The sequence below is a fragment of the Budorcas taxicolor genome, chromosome X, assembly GCF_023091745.1.
Source record: "Budorcas taxicolor isolate Tak-1 chromosome X, Takin1.1, whole genome shotgun sequence".
Classification (NCBI taxonomy): Eukaryota; Metazoa; Chordata; class Mammalia; order Artiodactyla; family Bovidae; genus Budorcas; species Budorcas taxicolor.
The window spans coordinates 85782249-85801627 of NC_068935.1; the positions used below are offsets into that span (position 1 = coordinate 85782249).

The window sequence follows — 19379 nt, forward strand, 5'->3', positions numbered from 1 at the left end:
CCAGCCGGCTAGGTCAAATTCCTAGGGACCAGAAGATAGGGCGCTATCTCCGCTGACATTTACATTTCAAAGAGATGGCTCCCAGGGCCTCAAGAACGACATTCCTGAGTTGTAAAACTGGCAGGAGGCCCATTTAGCTTTTATTAAAAGGAGTTACATACATCTTGAAGGGAGGGAGAAAAAATTTACAATTGAAAGTTTTCTAAGGGAACTACACCAAGAAAAGGGAAGATGGAAAGTCTCATTTGTGACACCAGAGACAATTTGACTTTACCTCCACATGCTTCCCAGCGTTATGCACCATTCCAGGTCCACAATTCCCCTACACGTCTAGGATTAGTCTTTCAAAACCCTTATCAACTCCATTCCTAAAGGAAGGAAGCCTCCTCAAACAGCAGACCACAGCTCTTAGGGTAAGACCTCCAGCCCCGGCCACACTAGAGACTCGCTGTTATCAAAAGCTTATGACTACAGTCTCTCAATTGGGAAACGTTGCAGATGTTTGGTGTGATTCCAACCCATTTCAAAGACGGTAAAACTGAGACCCAGGAATGGTACTTAGGGCGCTGGGTCACTGGAGCAAAAAGAGCGCTTAAGGATCCCCCACCCATTTTCGGGAACCCCTAAAGTCAGCCCCAAGTGATCAAAAAAATAAGAGCCCTGCCTTATTCCATTACGGCAAGATTGGGGTTAAAGCCCTTGGCACGCAGGTCTTTTCCCGACTGCGCCTGCGCGAATCCGGACGAGCGAATTTGCCCTAGACCCTGACGTTTCAGGCAGCCTCTCCTAATCCGGAACACGACCCACATTCCGCCAGCCCTGCCTTGACAGGCGTGTACCTAATCCAATAAGGATGGAGGGCTGAATCCTCCGGAGCCAATGGCTAAAGTCCGAGGGGCGGTGGAGGTGGGCTCTGTAAGGAAACAAGAAGACAGGCCCAAGATGGAGGCGGCGGCGGCTGTAGCGGCGTGACAGGTGAGGGCGGGCCCGGTAGGGTTAGGTTTCTGGAGCTACTGTCGGGCACGGGTAGGGAGCCGGGAACGAAAGCTCAGCTCCAGGATGACTGCGCCTGGGCCCTGACGCCCCCCACCCGGAACCGGAGGAGTGGTTTGACCCGGGGCGAAACCATTGTCGACAGCGGTGGGGGGGGGATTGGAATGGGTGCAAGGCTGCGGGGGATGGTTTCGCCCGTCGCGTGTGGCAGCGCGCCTGCGCAAAGCTGGAAGGCCCTCGGTGGGCGGAGCCGGGCCAAATGTACCTTGGGTTGTGGTATCTGTCTTGTGGAGTTCTTCTTAATCTCTTTAAGGTATCTGATGCCCATTCCTTACCAACAACGGGGAATGCGTGAAGACGCGGCTCATTCCTCGCTTTCCTTATTCTGGATCAATGTCTAACCCAATAGGAGAATGTTTGAGGATTCTCACATTCCTCCTCTTTAACCCTCTCCAGCCTCCATCCATTATCACTAGTAATATGTCTGCGATCCTTTCATTAGCTGTCAAGGGGAATTTTGGAGTGCCCTCTGCCTCATCTATGCTTTTACTCCTGCTTATCTCACTTCAGCCACATCTGGTGATGCTCCATAACCCTCATTTACCCCATTACAATGTCTGGTGGTACCTGTTATCCACTCTTCTTCCCATTACAGTCTCTCAGTTCAGTTCAGTCTTTCAGTCGTGTCCGACTCTTTGCGACCCTATGGACTGCAGCATGCCAGGCCTCCCTGTCCATCACCAACTCCTGGAGTTTACCCAAACTCATATCCATTGAGTCGGTGATGCCATCCAACCATCTCATCCTCTGTCGTCCCCTCTCCACCTGCCTTAAATCTTTCCCAGCATCAGGATCTTTTCAAATGAGTCAGCTCTTCGCATCAGGTGGCCAAAGCATTGGCGTTTCAGCTTCAACATCAGTCCTTCCAATGAACACTGAGGACTGATCTCCTTTGGGGTGGACTGGTTGGGTCTCCTTGCAGTCCAGGGAACTCCTTACAGACTCCTTACAGTCTCTAGTGATGACTATTACATCTCCCCTCAGCATAGTGTCTTTGAGCCTTTATGAACTCCCCATCACAGTCTGGTGACTCCCATTAGGCACCTAGTACAGTACCCGTGAACCTACTGTCATTACAGTCCAGGGCTTTGGGATGCCCACAGTGTCCTTACAAACACTGTTTGGTGCAATTCCCATTTTCCCCAAGCTAAGGGCAGTGTCTGATGATCCTCGGTTAGTTCCCCATCACCCTGTCTGACTCCTCCCACACCACAGTATCTGGTAACCCCCTTCTCCATTCAAAAGCCAGGACAGCCTGTTCATGTCCATTATGTACTTGACACGCCCCAGTGTAGTGCGTGCTGACTTCCCCATTAGTCCCCAGCACAGAGACTTATGTACTCCTATGCCCTGCGGGACAGTGTGTGCTGCCTCTCACTATGTCCTACCCCCACCCCACCCCACCCCGCCCTGTGCAGTGAATCTGAGACCTTGGCACTTAAGCGTGAGACAAACAACTGGAGGGGCTGAGCAGAGGAGGAACTGGATCCCTTGAGCGGTGTGGAAATTAGGCTACAGAGGGTGACGTGAAGTCTGGAGATTGAATTTTTTGTCTTCTGCCACTTTGCTTCCATACTATCATTATAGGACCTCTGAATTCTTCCTCTGTCTTTTAGGAGCCCCATGGCACCTGCCCAGCCCCACCTTAGCCCGTCTTGACAAAGTCCTAGGCTCCATGGAGCCACCACGGGGCCCCCCTGCTAACGGGGCCGAGCCCTCCCGGTCAGTGGGCACCGTCAAAGTGTACCTGCCCAACAAGCAGCGCACGGTGGTGAGTCTGATGGGAGCAAAACTGGCCGGGGGTGGGCATGGACCTAGTTGTAAATCTGGGATAAGAAAGGTGACAAGGGCTGGGAGAGTCCACTGGGGACCCCTCTGGGTGCTGACTCCTTACATGTGTGCACACACACACAGGTGACTGTCCGGGACGGCATGAGTGTCTATGACTCTCTAGACAAGGCCCTCAAGGTGCGGGGTCTCAATCAAGATTGCTGTGTGGTTTACCGGCTCATCAAGGGGTAAGTGTGGCTCTCCCACCCTCAACTGGGTGCCCAGCCTTCTACCCCCTTCTCAGAATCATCCAACTCCTCCACTCTGCTGTGCAGTCTCTGTTAGTCTTCCCTTCACTTAGTGAATCCATGAGTCCATCCAGCTTTTGTCTTATTGCTTCATTAGTTCATTGGCCTGTAAGGTCAGTGATTCATTTTCTTCTTAGATCCCGAGTCCTCACCATGCTCCATCGTCTCCTCCTGGAATTCATCTGTTTCATTCTTTCACTGTTTTATCAACTTGTCAACTCCCTCCTTCCTCCGTCTCCTCATTCTCTGTCTGCTGTGTGGGCCTTGCTGACCTTCCATTTGTTCCTCTGTTTTAGAGTTCCTGAACTTTTGTATTCAGTTCACACATTGTTTTTTTTTCCCCCATGCATTGCTTTTTATTTGTTGTTTCAGTGCCTCACCAGCTGCTTTGTCAGGGGCTTGCTTAGCACCTCGGAGATTTAGTTGTTTCTTCACTGTCTCATTTCCTCCTCCTCTTGTAGCTAAGAACATGGACTCTTCACACTGTCCTTCCACTCACAGTCCCTTGTGGCTCTGGGCAAATCATGTCATCCCTCTTTGCCTCAGTTTCCCCATACATAAATAGGGGTAAGGATAGTACTAGTTCCTAGAGTTGCCATACTAAAAATGCAAAATGTCATCTGTTATTCCATGGATGGCAGGCTTGGAAGGACTTTTGGTGGATTTCCTTTCTCCTTGTGGCCCCTGGCCACCCTCCCACTCACTCCGTTTCATGCCTTCTGCAGGCGAAAGACTGTCACTGCCTGGGACACAGCCATTGCCCCGCTGGATGGCGAGGAGCTCATTGTGGAGGTCCTCGAAGACGTCCCCCTGACCATGCACAATTTTGTGAGTGGAGAGTGGGGGCAGACCGTGGGCATGGCGGGAGGGTCCGTGACCAGGCTTCAACCTTCTCTACTCTGTGGCAGCAGGTACGGAAGACATTCTTCAGCCTGGCCTTTTGTGACTTCTGCCTTAAGTTTCTGTTCCATGGCTTCCGCTGCCAAACCTGTGGATACAAGTTCCACCAGCATTGTTCCTCCAAGGTCCCCACAGTCTGTGTCGACATGAGTACCAACCGCCGACAGTGAGCCTGGCCTGGGGTGGGTGGGCAGATGGGGAGAACAGAGGCCCAGCCACAAGGCTTTTACAAACAGCTGACCCATGTTCCCTTGCTTTATACCCCAAATGCCCTCAAGGTTCTACCACAGTGTCCAGGATTTGTCCGGAAGCTCCAGACAGCACGAGGTTCCCTCAAACCGCCCCCTGAATGAGCCGCTCACCCCTCAGAGTCCCAGGTAGGGGATGCCTTAGCTGAAGGGCTACTGTCGGAAGGAAAAGATCTGGAGGCCTCGGTAGAGATCAAGCCATACTTAATTCTTTTGTCTACTCAATGAACATTTAGTGAGCACCTGCAAGTGTAAGTAAGGGCATGGAGCTGTGGGGCCTCAGGCAAGTTCCCTAGTCTCTCTGGACCTTAGTTTTCTTATTTGTAAGGAAAAGATAATGATACTTTTACCACATAGGGTTCTGGTGTGGATTAAATAAGTTAAGGTGGGTCCAATGCTTAGAACATGATCTAGCACAGGATAAGTTCTTCTTATTAATTATATATCTATGTATATATTATCTAACTACTTTGTTAATTCTCAAAGCCTTTCCACTTTGGAATACATATTATTTTTCTCATAAATTCACTTTTACCTCTCCTTTAAGTATAATAATACTATTATCACTCTAATATATCATGTTTATATGATAATGCATTTTATATGTATATGTATTTTATAATGTCAATATTTATATGATATGCTATCGTATTATGTGTTATGTTGATAATATTTTCATACAATGTAGAATATTAAACATTTTTATGTAATATATAAAATAGTAAAGTTAGGGCATTATGTTATTTTTAATTATGGGCACATGTGAATTAATTACCTATGAATTGCATTTCAGGATAGTGAAGGAAACATTAAAACTATTTTTATGACATAATATATTTAATATATATCATATATCACATGTATATATGTAAAATTAACATTATTATATGTACATGTAAAGCATTGCCATTTTAATATAGATAACATTGTGTATTACATAATCCATAATATATTTGAGTACTGCATATAGTTATACAATATTACATATTGCTCTTCCCCCACTATTTGTGTGGCTTGCTGTCCTTCCTTTAAGTCTTTGCTCAAATGTCACTTGCTCAGAGAAGTCTTTCCTGACATGATCAGGGACACTTCTTGTCTTCTTATGTTGCTTTATTTTTTGCTTTATTGCTTCTATGAAATATTATTTGTTTTTTATTTGTCTCTCTCCCTACTGCAGTTAGTCCCATGAGGGTGAGAACTTTTGTTTTTCATTTCTTTTTTTTTTAATTTAAAAATGTTTAGTACAGTTCAAATCAGCATGCGTGTAGAACCTTTATTTGTTTTGTCCAGTTTTATTTCCACTGTCTAGAACGGTATCTGGCACACAGCCGGCATTTAGTCAGTGTTTCTTAAACAAATGCATAATGTAATGACAATGGACATTTACTCTATGTGAGCTAAACACATACCTAGGAAGGGGCAGTGGGTTGGGGGAGGCATTCTACTGGTTCTCTCATTCACTCAACAGTGATTTCACAGCCTTTCCCCTGCCAGCTCCTGCACCCAGCACCGCGACCCCGAGCACTTCTCCTTCCCTGCCCAGGCCAACACCCCCCTCCAGCGCATCCGCTCCACATCCACCCCCAATGTCCACATGGTCAGCACCACAGCCCCCATGGACTCCGGCCTCATCCAGGTTGGTGTTGAGGCAGGCAGTCACCAGGGAGCACGAGGCAGAGGGGAGGGCCATTCCTGTTGTCCTCCATGTCCTCTCTCTGACTCCCAGCCCTCTTCTTCCAGCTCACTGGCCAGAACTTCAACACTGATGGTGAGCCCCCCGCTGCCCGTGCCCTGAGTCCCCAACCCCACCCCACCCAGCTCCACTCACATCCTCTCTGTAACTGCAGCTGCTGGGAATAGAGGTGGTGGCGATGGAGCCCCCCGGGGGAGCCCCAGCCCGGCCAGCGTGTCCTCGGGAAGGAAGTCCCCACATTCCAAGTCCCCATCAGAGCAGCGGGAACGGAAGTCCTTGGCTGATGACAAGAAGAAAGTGGTGAGCTCCAGGGGACACCTTTGGTGGGGGCACCACAGGCTAAGTGATGAGGGGTGTGGGCAGGCCCCTGAGATGCCGCCCATGTGGCCCACAGAAGAATTTGGGGTACCGGGACTCGGGCTATTACTGGGAGGTGCCACCCAGTGAGGTGCAGTTGCTGAAGAGGATCGGGACGGGCTCGTTTGGCACGGTGTTTCGCGGGCGGTGGCATGGCGATGTGGCCGTGAAGGTGCTCAAGGTGGCCCAACCCACAGCTGAGCAGGCCCAGGCCTTCAAGAACGAGATGCAGGTGCTCAGGTGAGATTGCTCGTGTGTGTGGATGGGGCGGGGGCGGCAGGCATGGCCTCCGTGCCTCTCTGGGGAAAGGCCCTGCTGGGGGTGCTTCCTCACATCCCCCATGTTTATGTTGTGTTATAACCATAATAGTAAGTTGTTTCTTTATCAGAGAAGTGCCTTTCCCCTCTGGGAAACGGGTATGTTTAAAGGACCTCTGATGAGGCTGTTGTTTGTGTAAATAACTGATATTAATTAATGGCCCTGCCTCCAAAATGTGACTCTTTTTGCTTGCCTGTTGTGAAATGAGTATCACTGCAGTGTTATTGTATGCACTGACATCAATAGCATAATGTTAGTTAACTGCATCGCCCGACAGGCTGGCAGCCTTCCTTCTCCTCTGCTTGTTCTGCACCATTACTATGTGTTTACTGTGTTATATTCTTGTTATTGATTATAATAATACTATTCTTTAAAGAACAGTATTAAAACTATAATCAGAAGCATAATGTAATCATTGTTTGGTTAATGATTGTGATTGCTCTACTTAATATATTATTCCTACTATATTAATTCATTCACACCAAGAAGCCCTGGTGCTCCCTTTTGTCACCCTAGTTACTACCACTCTTGGGGTTGCTGGTGTGGGCTTTCCCCTCTTGACAAGTGGACACAATTATGTTGCAGAGTTGATGTTTTCAGTCTCTGTTCCTTTCTGTCAAATGGCAGTGATTTGAACAGGCTGTGAATTTGCATTGTGTTTGTACTGAAACCGTAACCTAACTACTATGAAGAACTCATGTGCTATTATCCAGTCTGATGTGTGCAAAACTGTGGACCATCATTGATGCTCTTTGCATGTATGTTACCATTGTAACTATAGTTAATCCTTCTATAAGGAATGAAAATTTTCTTCTAAATGAGGGTGGCTGTTCGTACATGGCAGAGTTTCTATAAGGTAGATCCAGGTACCCAGTAGCAATAACAGCAGGGACAGTGGTGTTTTTAGGGTGCTTGCTTGTGTTTGGCCATTCAGAGCACCGTACAGGTTATTCTGTAGTCCTCCCCAAACCCGTGCCAGGTATCTCATAGAATAATCAGTTTTTCAGTTAAGGAAAATGAGGCACAGAGAGCTTAAGTGTCCTCCCTGAGATTGCACAGTGAGTATCTGAGGAAGCCCGGATTAGAACATAAGTTTAGTCCAAACCCCAAACTCTTTACCTCTAAGCCTCTCATGGTTAACAGGACATAGTCACACATCACTGATGTTTTTACCCAGCAGTTATCAATGTTATGTTGATATATCACTGATGAAGGTTGGCATTCCACTTTCTCATCTTATCTCAAATGGTCACAGGCTCAGGCCATGGTCATGGTCAGAGGTATGGCAAGTTTGATCATTAAGATGCTCCTGGTCAGTAGGGAGTGAAGGGTTATCCCTCCCTCCTGCTTTTGTTGGGAGATTTGGATGAGGACGTTCAGGACATAAATGCTCAGCCCAGTAAACATCTCACAAATTCACTGAATTTGGCCATCTGAGCCTCCTGAAAGACAGGGTGGAAATGATGGCAGAAGGCAGCAGTGAATAGCACCCTTCCAAAGGCTCAGAAAGTTGCTGTTTGCTCTCCCTGCCCTGATACCGCCTGCCCCACCTGCAGGAAGACACGTCACGTCAACATCTTGCTGTTCATGGGCTTCATGACCCGGCCAGGATTTGCCATCATCACACAGTGGTGTGAGGGCTCCAGTCTCTACCACCACCTGCATGTGGCTGACACACGCTTCGACATGGTCCAGCTCATTGATGTGGCCCGCCAGACTGCTCAGGGCATGGAGTGAGTGTTCTGGCTCAGGGACTAGGGAAGGGGCTAGGGGGCTGGGGGTAGGGAGATGAGGTAGCCCCCAGACAGTCTGACACCTGCTTGTACCCCTACAGCTACCTCCATGCCAAGAACATCATCCACCGAGATCTCAAGTCTAACAGTATCTACCTGTCCCTCTGGGGCTGGGCTGGAGCAGACGGCATCACACAGGATGAGGACTTGGAGGGATGGGTCTTGTGGGGGGCCTTTCTGGGGGCAAACAGGGAGGGGCACCTGTTGCATTTCCCTTTGCCAGGTGCCAGAGTTGTGGCTGGTTCAGGTGGTGTTCTTTGGGACTCTGGTCAGGGTCTGAGGAGTGACAGTGGTGGAAGGCATTATGGGAGTTCCTGATCGGTGTCACAGGCATGGTGAGTGTGGGTGCCATGAGAGGAGCTTCCTAGTCAGGAGTTGCAGGGGAGCCAAGTATAGGGAGTGTTAATTAGAGCTCCCCTCCAAGTCAAGATTGTAGCTAGTTTGTGTGACACTGGGGGGCTTCCGGTCAGGGTTAGAGGCAGTGACTGGTGTGGAAGCGTCAATGAGAGCCTCCCAGTCAGGGCAAGAAGCATGGCTATTGGGAGACCCTGTAGTGGCCCTTAACCCCAGTGGACATCTTCCTGCACGAGGGGCTCACGGTGAAGATCGGGGACTTCGGCCTGGCCACAGTAAAGACGCGGTGGAGTGGGGCCCAGCCCTTGGAGCAACCCTCGGGCTCTGTGCTATGGATGGTGAGTTGGACCAGGCTGGACTGGGGGTGTATAGGGACATGGGCTGCTGGGCTAAGATGTGGAAGGTGGAGTGGGGCCAGGGTTTCCTGCACCAGGTGTGGGTGTCTGGATCACTCATGCTTCACCTCGTGGAGGTGGCTCTGAGTTATACTCAGTGTGGCTGGTGGGATCTGGGCCTGCAGGTCAGTCACTTGCTGACCTGTACATTCCTCCTGCCCGGTCTGGTCTGCTGAAGGCAGCTGAGGTGATCCGTATGCAGGACCCGAACCCCTACAGCTTCCAGTCAGATGTCTACGCCTATGGGGTTGTGCTCTATGAGCTCATGACCGGCTCACTGCCTTACAGCCACATTGGCAGCCGAGACCAGGTGAGCCCCATATCTCACCCACTTTATCCCAGGCCAAGGGATCCCCTTAGTCTCCAAGCCTCAGATCTCCTTTGCACAGACCACGAATACCACTCTGCCCCCAGAAACCCCAAATTTTCAGAGCTGAGGACTCCCAGACTCCTCTGGGTCTTCTGTACCCAGAATTATTTCCTTCACTCATATCTACTTCTCTGGGTCCTCAAAGTCCAGAATCTCCTGAGTCCCCTATACCCAGAATTCCCCAGGTCCCCAGAAGTCCCCCTAGACACATACAGTCCTCTGACCTGGGTACTCAAAATCCTCAAAGCCCAGAATCCCATTTCTCCCAGAAACAATCCCTTTGTGCTTCTGGAATCCCCACAGATACCCACAATCACTGAGGCCTTGGGATCTGTCAAGCTCCAGGGCCCTTGAATGCACAGTACTCTAGGCCCCAGACTCTCATATTTCTCCAGGTTCAAAGACTAGAATCTCCCAGGCCCTCAGAAACCCGAGATCCTCTAGGCTCCAGGTACCAATAGTCTTTGGTTCTTGAACACTCACTGTCCTACAGGCCACTTGGACCCATAGTCCTCTCAGCCCTGGACCGCTACAGAAATACAGGTTCCTGAGGACTACCAGCCTTTAACTCCCTCCAGACCCAGAACTTCATGTTTCCCCCAGGCTCAGTTCTTTCCAGGCCCCTAAGCCCCCTAGAAACCTGTGGACCCATAATCCCCTGGGCCCCAGACACTTAACCATCTTTGATTCCCCCAAGCTTAAGTCCTTCTGTTCTGTTAAGCAGAGAATCCTTCCAAGTCCTCAGGGACCCAGAATCTCTAGATCCACCAGATACCCACAGTCCTCTGGGCCCCAATACTCAGAATACCCCAGTTCTCCCAAAAGGAGTCCCCGAGGTCCCTCAAGACCCAGAATTCCCTGGGCTTCCCAGCCCAGATCACCCCATTCCTGTCCCCTTTCCCAGATTATCTTTATGGTGGGCCGTGGCTATCTGTCCCCGGACCTCAGCAAAATCTCCAGCAATTGCCCCAAGGCCATGAGGCGCCTGCTGTCTGACTGCCTGAAGTTCCAGCGAGAGGAGCGGCCCCTTTTTCCCCAGGTGGGCTGAGGAGGAGGGCTGGACACCCTGGGGAGGGAGCCTCTGAGGAGCAAATGTGAACTGTGTGTGTTCAAGGCTCCGAAGTGTACAATGTGTGTGTGTGTGTTTCCCCTTTAGACTGGGGTTTGGGGGTGTTTGGATGCCCACGTGGCTCTGGACACCCCCTCCTCACCTGCCCCTGCCCCCAGATCCTGGCCACGATTGAGCTGCTGCAGCGGTCACTCCCCAAGATTGAGCGGAGTGCCTCCGAACCCTCCTTGCACCGTACCCAGGCTGATGAGTTGCCTGCCTGCCTACTCAGCGCAGCCCGCCTTGTGCCTTAGGCCCCACCCCCAGCCACCAGGGAGCCCATCTCAGCTTCCCGCCAAGGAGCCCTTCCCACCAACCAATCAATGTTCTGCCTCTGCCCTGATACTGCCTCAGGATCCCCCATCCCCATCCTGGGAGATGAGGGAGTGCCCATGTACTTTTCCAGTTCCTCTGGAACTGGGGACCCTTGAAGACCAAACCCATAATTTGGTTTCCTCTTGGCTTTGGGGATACTTTTAAATTCAGGAGCTCCTTCATCTCCAATGGCTGGGATTTGTGGCAAGAATTCCACTGAGCACCTCTCTGTAATTTGTGCCTGATGTGCCTTCCACTGGATTTTGGGGTCCCAGCACCCCCTGTGGATTTGGGGGTCCCGTCTGTCTCCTTTCCACCATTCAAGGACTCCCCTCTTTCTTCACCAAGAAGCACAGAATTCTGCTGGGCCTTTGCTTGTTTATTTTGCTTCCCGACTCTTCTCATGGGGTTCAGAGCTGCTGAGGGGTGAGGGTGAGTCCAGGCAAGGGTGGAGTTTGGGGGGAGGTGCGGATCACACAAACTGCCACTGCACGCATCACCACAGGCGGCACGATGAACGAGGACCACATATGCCAAGCACGGGCACGAGAGGAGGCCACGTCAGTCACAGACACAGACATCACGGCAAAGGTGGGGAAGTGGGAGACCACTGGCCTTCTGTGTGCACAGGATGCTGGGAGGATGGGTGGAGTTTGCATATTTAAAGACAGCTTTCAGAGGCAGGAAGGTGAGGCAGGGGTCCCTGGGGAATTGAGGGGTCCTAGCAGTGGGAGGAGCTCTCAGTGTGTTGAATAGGGTTGGTGGGGGGAGGACTGAAGGGAAAACCTTAAGGGGCTTGGTGGGGACAGTTGTACAGGTGGATCCCCAGAGATGGGAAATCCAAAGAAAGGGTATCAAAGGGAGGAGTTTCTTAAGGATTGGGGAAATTTTGCTGGGGAACAAGGTGTGCTGGAGAGATGTGGGGGCAGAAGTGGGGTTTTCCAGGAATTTCAGGGCTCCAGGAGTGGTTGCCTGGTGTTTGGAAGCTTTCAGGAAGGAAAATGCACTCAGAGGGCACCAGGGGTTGAGGTCTTCAGGGATCTGGAGGTTCTAAAACTGAGAAGTAGTTCTTGAGATGACTGAGAGTGGGTTTGTCAAAGGACGTGGGAATTCCAAATGTGAGGACTGGATTTAGGAGCAGTGAGGTTTCCCCAGGGACTTGAGCATTCTGAGGAGTGAGAAGAGGGATCTTGACGATCCAGGAGAGGACTTCTCAAGGGATGAGATTTCCAAAAGTGAGAAATAGATTCAAGGCCCAGACAGGGGTTGCCCAGGGATTTGGGGGTTCTCAGAGTAAGGTGTCAGTCGGAGAAGAGGCTCGCGAAAGACTTCCTCAGGCTGCGGATGGTCTCAGCTTTCACCTCGTCCTGGCTAAGGCTGGGCCTGGGCGGGGCTGGCTCTGGAAGGTTGAAGGCATTGGTCAGAGACTGGGATTTGCTAGAGAGAAACAAGGTGGAGGCGTGGGAGGAAGGGGGAAGAGGAAGGGAGGAGGGGGAGAGAAACACAACGTTACCCCAGGCCCGGCCCCAGCCCTGCCCCTCTGGTCCTGGGGCTGTGCCTGTTACCCTCCCACCCAGCAGCACAGGCCTGGACCCTGAGGGATTCTCAGGAGGAGTGGGGGAGTCCTGGGCTGGGTGGGAGGATCTGGAGCCAAGGTGAGGAAGCCTGAGATGTATGGGAAGAGTTCTGGGCTGAATCTTCTCAGAATTCTAGACCAGATTGGGAGGTATTTGATATAACGTGATGATGGGCAGGAAGGTTTCTAGTCCAAGGGTAAGGAGTCCAGAAAGAGGGGTGGTGTAGGGCTTGGACCAAGGACAGGCTGGAAGGGGAAGATCTGTTGGGGGAGCAGTTGGATGGGGCAGGGAGGGCTTTTGAGGTAACGGAGGAGGTCTGGAATGGACCAGAAGAGGCAGAGAGGATAGTGTGATTTGGGAGGAGACTCAGATGGACCAGAAGGGAGCCTAGACTCTAGAGAAAGTAGGAGGACGACTGGAAAGTGAAGTAACTTAGGAGGATTGTGGATTGGGCTGGGAGGAGTTTGGGGGTTCGGTTGCAGGGAGGTTGGGTAGGAGAAAAATGAGTTGGGCAGGGAAGTACTGAAGAAGGGTTAGCAAGGCTTCTGGGGTAGGCCAAGAGGAGCTGGGCTGGGGGGCTTTCCCAGGGCCTACAGGGAGGATTCTGAACTGAAAAGGGGATTCTCTGGGATGGAGGGTAGGAGCCTCTGAAGGGGGAAGGGTCTGGCTCAGACTAGAACCAAAGAGAGAGCTGTTAGGATCCTGTGCAGGACCAGGGTCTGAGGAGCCGGGGATCCCAGGGTTGCCCTCCACGTGCAGGAGACCATTTTGTGAGCAGCAAGGTGAGGGCTGCTGTGGGGTCCTCTTACTTGAGCTGGGGGTGTGGGGGTCCCCCGGCAGCAGCAGTGGCAGGTGGTGGCACATCCTGGCTGGGTTTCTGGGCCAGTTGTGGCTTGGTGGGACGTCCAGCGGGGCCTGGGCCACTGGGTCGCGGCTGCTGCGTAGTGGGTGGCCCAGTGCGGGGCATGGGACCAGCCTGGCTAGCCTGGCGTGTGGGGCCAGCAGGGCCTGGGGGTTTCTGGGGTGGGCCCTGGCGCTGCTGACCACCCGCTGGAACTCCTGAGGCCTTTGGTGGAGCCTGACCAGAGACTGATGTCTGACGAGTAGCCTGTGGGGGGCCCGCCTGGCGCTGGGGAGATGGGGAGGCGGGTGGGCGGGTAGCTGGAGGTGCCCCAGGTCCTCCAGCCACTGGCCGGGATTGGCGGCCTTGACCCTGGGTCAGCGGTGTGGCCTGGGATGCAGGCTGCTGGGGCACTGATGTGGGACTTGGTAGACGCTGGGGCAGGGGGCTGCCAGCTGGGGGTCCAAGGCCCGAAAGGTGCTGCTGGCCCTGTGGGGTCGGGCGCTGCTGCAACGGGGGTCCCTGGCGTTGGGGGCCTGGGCCCGGCTGTGGAGGGCCGCCTGAGGGACAGAGAGAAAGTGCACATGTGAGAGAGAACCAGTGAGAGGTAGGAGGCTGCCAGGCAGAGTCGGGGCCCAGGAAGCTGGCTCCTCACTTACCCTGTGGCGGGGGTCGTTGCTGAGCTGGGGGCCCCGAGGGCTGCTGGGAGATCTGGCGGCCCAAGGGCAGGGCCCCTGGGGACGGAGTCTGCGGCAGAGGAGTGGAGCAGCAGAGGTTAAAAATAGTTACCAGCCAGTGGGGCATCAGCCAATCAGAATGACACGGGTTCCCTGTATGCTGGGTGTTGCCGCATTTGTGGCTGAGCTGAGGGATGGCAGGTTGTGGGGTTGGGGGGGGGGATTTCTTCCCAGGGGAGGGGTCAGGAGGTATTCAGGGAAGTCAGGGTAGCAACTATTTATCAATTTTTAAATTATTGGGCAATTTTTAAAAGTTGTTCATTGCCACAACACATGCGTGTCCCTGTGTTACTCTTAGCCTGCTGGTTATCAGCTCTATGACACAGCATGACCAAGGGCTGGCCTGCCCACATCTAGCCCCTGAGGGCCAGAGCCAGGGGCCTGACCTGGCTGTGGGAGCCCCTGCCAGGGGAGGCATCCCGCTGCCGCTGCCGGGGCAGTGCCTGGGCCATCTTGTTGACCACGAGCTCTACGATGAGCTGCTTGTCTTCATCCTGGTGGTCACCGATGAGCGGCATGGAGGAGCCCACCACCTGGGGGAGGAGAGGGGATCCGGTGAGGAGAGAAGCAGGAAGTGCATGGGAGGGCAAGGATGACAAAGTTCTTGAAAAGCTGGAAAGAGGCATGACTGGCAGCTGCCCAGGAAACAAACCGGTTTGAGAGGCACTGATTATGCAGTGTGGGAAGGCTTGTCTTTTACAAGATACCTTACAGCTTAGGATATACAAATGGGTGAGCAAATGAGGGCTTACCTACTGGCCAAATCTGGCCCAGCACCTGTTTCTGTAGAGTCCCCTCTGCCCCTCTGCCTCCTGGGCTAAGGGTGGGTTTTATATTTTTTAATGGCTGAGAAAAAAACCCAAAAGATTTCATGTCCTGAGAAAACTATATGAAATTTAAATTTCAGTGTCCATAAACCAAGTTTCATGGTAACACAACCCCCTTTACTTTCTTGCCATATTGTCTGTGGCTGCTCTTGTAGAATTGAGGAGCTGCAACAGACATTATATGACCCACAAAGCCAAAAATACACACTGTTTGGCCTCGATAGAAAAAGTTTGCCAATGCCTGCTTTATAGTTTGCTAGGTGCTTTGTCCTTTACAAAGAACTTTGTGGTTTATGTGCTGCTTTACAGTATACAAAGCTCCTTGTCTTTGACAAAGGACTGTTGCATATATGGTGTGTTTAGGCTTTAGAAAGTACTTTGCAAAGGGCACCACTGTTTACAAGATGCTTACCATTTATAAAGCGCTACCATTTACCGTGCACTCTGAACTTTCAAGGTATTTTACAGTTTACGAATTGCTTTACTGTTTACTGGGGACACTGCTGCTTACAAAGAGCTTTAGAATTTTAAAAGCACTTTGCTATTCATGAAGCAGTACCTTCTCAAGGTACTTTACAGTTCACAGAATGCTTTAGTATCAGCCACCACTCTCTGTGAAGTTTTTTATAGCTTACTAAGTTCTTTGCTGTCAGCCAAGTAAAAGTTCACAGAATACTTTAAAGCTTACTAAGTGCTTGGTCATTCACCATGGTGTCTCAGTTCACAGAGGACATTATAATTGAACAAATATTTTGCTATTCACTAAAGATGTCCAAGTTTCACAGAGCAGTTTAGAATTTACTAAGAATTTTGCCACTTGCCAAGGAAATCCCAGTTCACAAGGCACTTCACAGTTTTACATATTGCCATTCATTCAGGGCTTTCTGGGCCCTGGCATGCTTCAGAGTGTTGCTGCCCTGCACCTGCTAGTGTGTCTGTACCCCTACCAAATTCTGGGGTGCTCCCACCTCAATGATGTGATCTCGTCCATCCTTGCCATGCAGCGCTTCCACTGCACAAATGTCCAGTCCCCCAAAAATCTCTGAGCACGTGTCCACCCACAGCTTGTACCTGCCAAAATGCAAGGCAAGGAAGCCTGTCAGTACCTGTCTGGGCAGCCACACTTACACTCTTCCCCCCATCAGCCCCCACCAAGGTCAGGCCGCCCACCTGTCAGACATAGCAATCTGCTCAAGCATCGCAGAGCCAGTGTTGGTCTTCCAGTTTCCTGACACTGATGTCCTCCTGGAGAACAAAAGGAGACAGGAGAGAGACTCAGGGGGCCTGGACTGCACAAGGCAGGGCAGGGGGACCCCCTCCCCAGGCCTTGGTCTTTCCACTCACATGTAGGCCTTGTAGTTCTGCCCAATCTTCTGGATGCGTACATCGTATTTGGCATCAATGAAGGGCTCGGTGGTGGCATACGTCTTGGTCAGTGCCACGACACTCGCGATGTCCTGGAAGTCATGCTGGTTGTCCACCTTGACCTGTGGGAGTGGGGTGGGAGTCAGGGCCCGGTTAGGATGGGGCGGTAGTGGGCAGTGGGGGTGCCTTGGGGCAAATGACACAGGTGAGATGAGTGCACAGAAATTCAGTGGATACCCCCAAGGCAGTCAAGCATGTATTAATTCTGGGTCTCCTGGTTTTTACATGTGCATGCAGATACCTCATGGGATATGAGTACATACAACCTGATTTTTAGACTCTTACTTTAAATGGGTCAGTTTATGGTATGTGCATTATATCTCAATAAAGCTGTGAGAAAATTGTGTGTATATACAGTATATGAATATGGGCACCCAGACACAAAATCCATTGTATATACAATATGTAAACAGAGAAGCATGGACACAAACATAAAAATTACAAGTCTGCTTTCTATGGACATACAGACAAAATCAGATGGGTGGCCAGCACACAGGACCCCGAGACCCTTGAATGTAAAAGATGACATAGTGTGTGTTCAACAGAGGCCTGCCCACATACAAACAGTGCTGGAAACACTAACAAATAACAAGACACACAAAACTGGCTGAATGCAGGATAGAAAAATGGGCCAACAAATGTAAGCATATGTGGAAAAATACAAATAGATAAAGGGCACACATACAAAATTATTTTATTCACTGAATACACTCTATACTTCTTGGAGATACTGTGGATTTAGTTCTAGACCACCGTGATAAAGTGAAGGTCATAATAAAGCAAGTCACAAATTTTTTGGTTTTCCAGTGCATATAAAAGTTGTATTTATACTGTATTCTGTTAAGTGCAATACATATCTAAAAAAACAATGTACATACCTTAGTTTTAAAATACTTTATTGCTAAAAGATGCTAGCCATCATCTGACAATGCAGGGTTGCCATGCACCTTCAATTTGTAAAAAAAAAAAAAAAAAAAAAGTACCTGTGAAGAGCAATAAAGGGAAGTGCAACAGAACGAGGTATGCCTGTACTTACACCTGCACAGTGCCGGGAACATGCATCAGTTACAAGCACACAGGTCCAAACCCCACCTGGGGACTTACCTTGCCCATCCCAGAGTGTGCGTGCCCCATCTTCACAACCACAGGGTACGTTGTGCTGCTGAGCTGGTAGGGTGGAAAGGCGGAGTGTGGTCAGTGGTCAGGGCAGGGGTGAGGGGAGCCCATCCAGTGGGAGCCACACAGAGCCATTCACAAGAGGTGGGTCAGAGATAGCCAGCTAGCAGCTGGGGTCACACAGCACTTGGGAGCTCAGACTCCAACTCAGAGCCCTGGCTGCCTGTCCCTCCCTCCACCACCCCCAAGTCCCAGACTTCCAGCCTCTGCTTTCCCGGGCAGAGGCATGGGTAAGGGGTGGGGGACTTTTCCGGAAAAGGGAAAGTTTATTTTTACAGTGAATGGATGGATGATAGAGGAGTGAGTATGTGCATGTGTGTGTGTAGGGGTGTGGTGGTGAGCATGTAGCAACTGGACCCCTCAGCCAGGAGGCCTTGTGTGTGCATCTCCTCCACACACATACACAACCCAGAGACACACAAACCCTCACAAACCCTCAGAACTCAGATCTCCACTGCCACACCCAGAGGTTCCCACACACACTGAGACCCAGGCAATGGAAAGACCCACCGCCAACACAAGCTCTGGAGCACGCCTTGCTCTCTGGCCACACAGCCAGCCAGCCAGCCAGCCCAGCAGTATACACTCAACACTTGTAGACACGCTGTCCATACTTTTGGGCACAGACGTACACACAGCCCTCCTCACCCAAAGCCATGTAACAGAGGACACATACGGAAAGACCCACCCTACATCCAGAGGTACACACACTTCTAGGTATTCACAGAAGCACTGAGACCCACAACAGAGACACACCACCCTCCTGGACACAAAATGTATCTAGGGATACACATACATACAAAACGTGCCTTGCCATACATACAAACAGGCATGTACACAACCAGGGACACCCACAACCTCTTAAGTACATGAACAACACTCTGGGGTGTGTATGTGCACGCACACACACATTTAGGTGTGGAGATACCTCAAGTCTCCCCCAACCCTGGGCAGGGTAGAGGGAACTGAGTTAGCTGACCCCAGCCTCACCACACATGGATGCACGCGCAGGGTTGTGCCCTCCCTCCACTGTGTAGACGGGCGACAGGGTAGGGAGCAGCATTCCCGGAGGGGCTGCTGGGGTGGTGGTGGTTCTCAGTTCCCGACACAGGCACAGGAAGCCCGCAAGGTCAGGGTGACCGACTGACCTTCAGGCTTCACCCTCTCTGCACTGCCCCCCACCTTCCTCATTTCCCAAATGAGTGGCGTCACGATGGGGTGCTGAGAAGCACGAGTCGTTATCTTGTTGCCAGGATGCTTTAGATAGCGTTCCAGGCAAACCAGGCAGAAATGGCAGGTGATGTAACACAGACGCACACCCAGCTTTCAGAGGTGACCGCAAACCCTTAATTCCATGTGCAACCCAGACCTGCTTCACAGAGGCAGATACAACTCGAGAAGCAACACAAACATAGTGGGCTATCCAAAGCATTCAGGTACACACCGCACACACAGCACACACATACCGCACACCACACAGAGGAGCACATGCCACCTAAAACCACACACACAACCCTCAGAAGCAGACACAACAGGATGCTTTGTGTAAGCGCATATGCACACTCCCCCCTGAAGTCTTTAGGCCCCTTTTATAAACCTTGTTTTCTCTGGACCTGAGCCTGAACACAACACTGTGTGTATGTGTGTGCCCACACATGCTGTGCCTGTAGGGATCTCTGAACACTGGGGTCCCCGAGCCAGCCCTAGGTTTGAATCTTGGCCTCTCCTCTTCCTAAGGCCATGTTTAACCCCAAGCAGGTCACTAAACCCCCTCCAGGCCTCAGTTTCCTGATCTGTACGTAGGGCACAATCAG

The 19379-nt window shown here is 51.3% G+C and overlaps 2 protein-coding genes across 3 annotated transcripts in view; one reads left to right on the forward strand and one right to left on the reverse strand.

Moving 5' to 3' along the window:
• The first annotated feature begins 853 nt into the window (after positions 1-853).
• ARAF (A-Raf proto-oncogene, serine/threonine kinase) lies at positions 854-11351 on the forward strand. 2 transcript variants are annotated; one of them, XM_052663773.1, is made up of 16 exons: positions 854-975; positions 2670-2824; positions 2968-3071; positions 3857-3959; positions 4043-4197; positions 4310-4408; positions 5759-5915; positions 6020-6047; positions 6127-6272; positions 6367-6569; positions 8204-8380; positions 8482-8542; positions 9028-9132; positions 9368-9499; positions 10464-10598; positions 10787-11351. In XM_052663773.1, the coding sequence occupies exons 2-16, from the start codon at positions 2729-2731 to the stop codon at positions 10919-10921; spliced, it is 1836 nt and encodes a 611-aa protein (XP_052519733.1). In that variant the 5' UTR covers positions 854-975; positions 2670-2728; the 3' UTR covers positions 10922-11351. The 2 variants fall into 2 exon arrangements, with proteins under 2 accessions (XP_052519733.1, XP_052519734.1); XM_052663774.1 differs by having other exon boundaries at positions 5774-5915; positions 8482-8530; positions 9016-9132.
• SYN1 (synapsin I) overlaps positions 11351-19379 on the reverse strand; it is a 53279-nt gene continuing 45250 nt past the window's right edge. Inside the window, exons 6-13 of the mRNA XM_052663772.1 lie at positions 17494-17556; positions 16309-16451; positions 16135-16209; positions 15933-16035; positions 14524-14670; positions 14060-14147; positions 13369-13960; positions 11351-12419 (exon numbers count right to left, since the gene is read on the reverse strand). Of these exons, the coding sequence (XP_052519732.1) occupies positions 12284-12419; positions 13369-13960; positions 14060-14147; positions 14524-14670; positions 15933-16035; positions 16135-16209; positions 16309-16451; positions 17494-17556 (1347 nt within the window). The 3' untranslated portion in view covers positions 11351-12283. The remainder of the gene's footprint in view (positions 12420-13368; positions 13961-14059; positions 14148-14523; positions 14671-15932; positions 16036-16134; positions 16210-16308; positions 16452-17493; positions 17557-19379) is intronic.

Excerpts from the sequence above, each read along its gene's own strand:
- ARAF (XM_052663773.1), top strand. The coding sequence starts at position 2,729 with ATGGAGCCACCACGGGGCCCCCCTGCTAACGGGGCCGAGCCCTCCCGG. Across the intron at positions 3,960-4,042 it reads CCCTGACCATGCACAATTTT|GTACGGAAGACATTCTTCAG; the intron begins GTGAGTGGAGAG and ends CTGTGGCAGCAG. Across the intron at positions 6,570-8,203 it reads AACGAGATGCAGGTGCTCAG|GAAGACACGTCACGTCAACA; the intron begins GTGAGATTGCTC and ends CCCCACCTGCAG.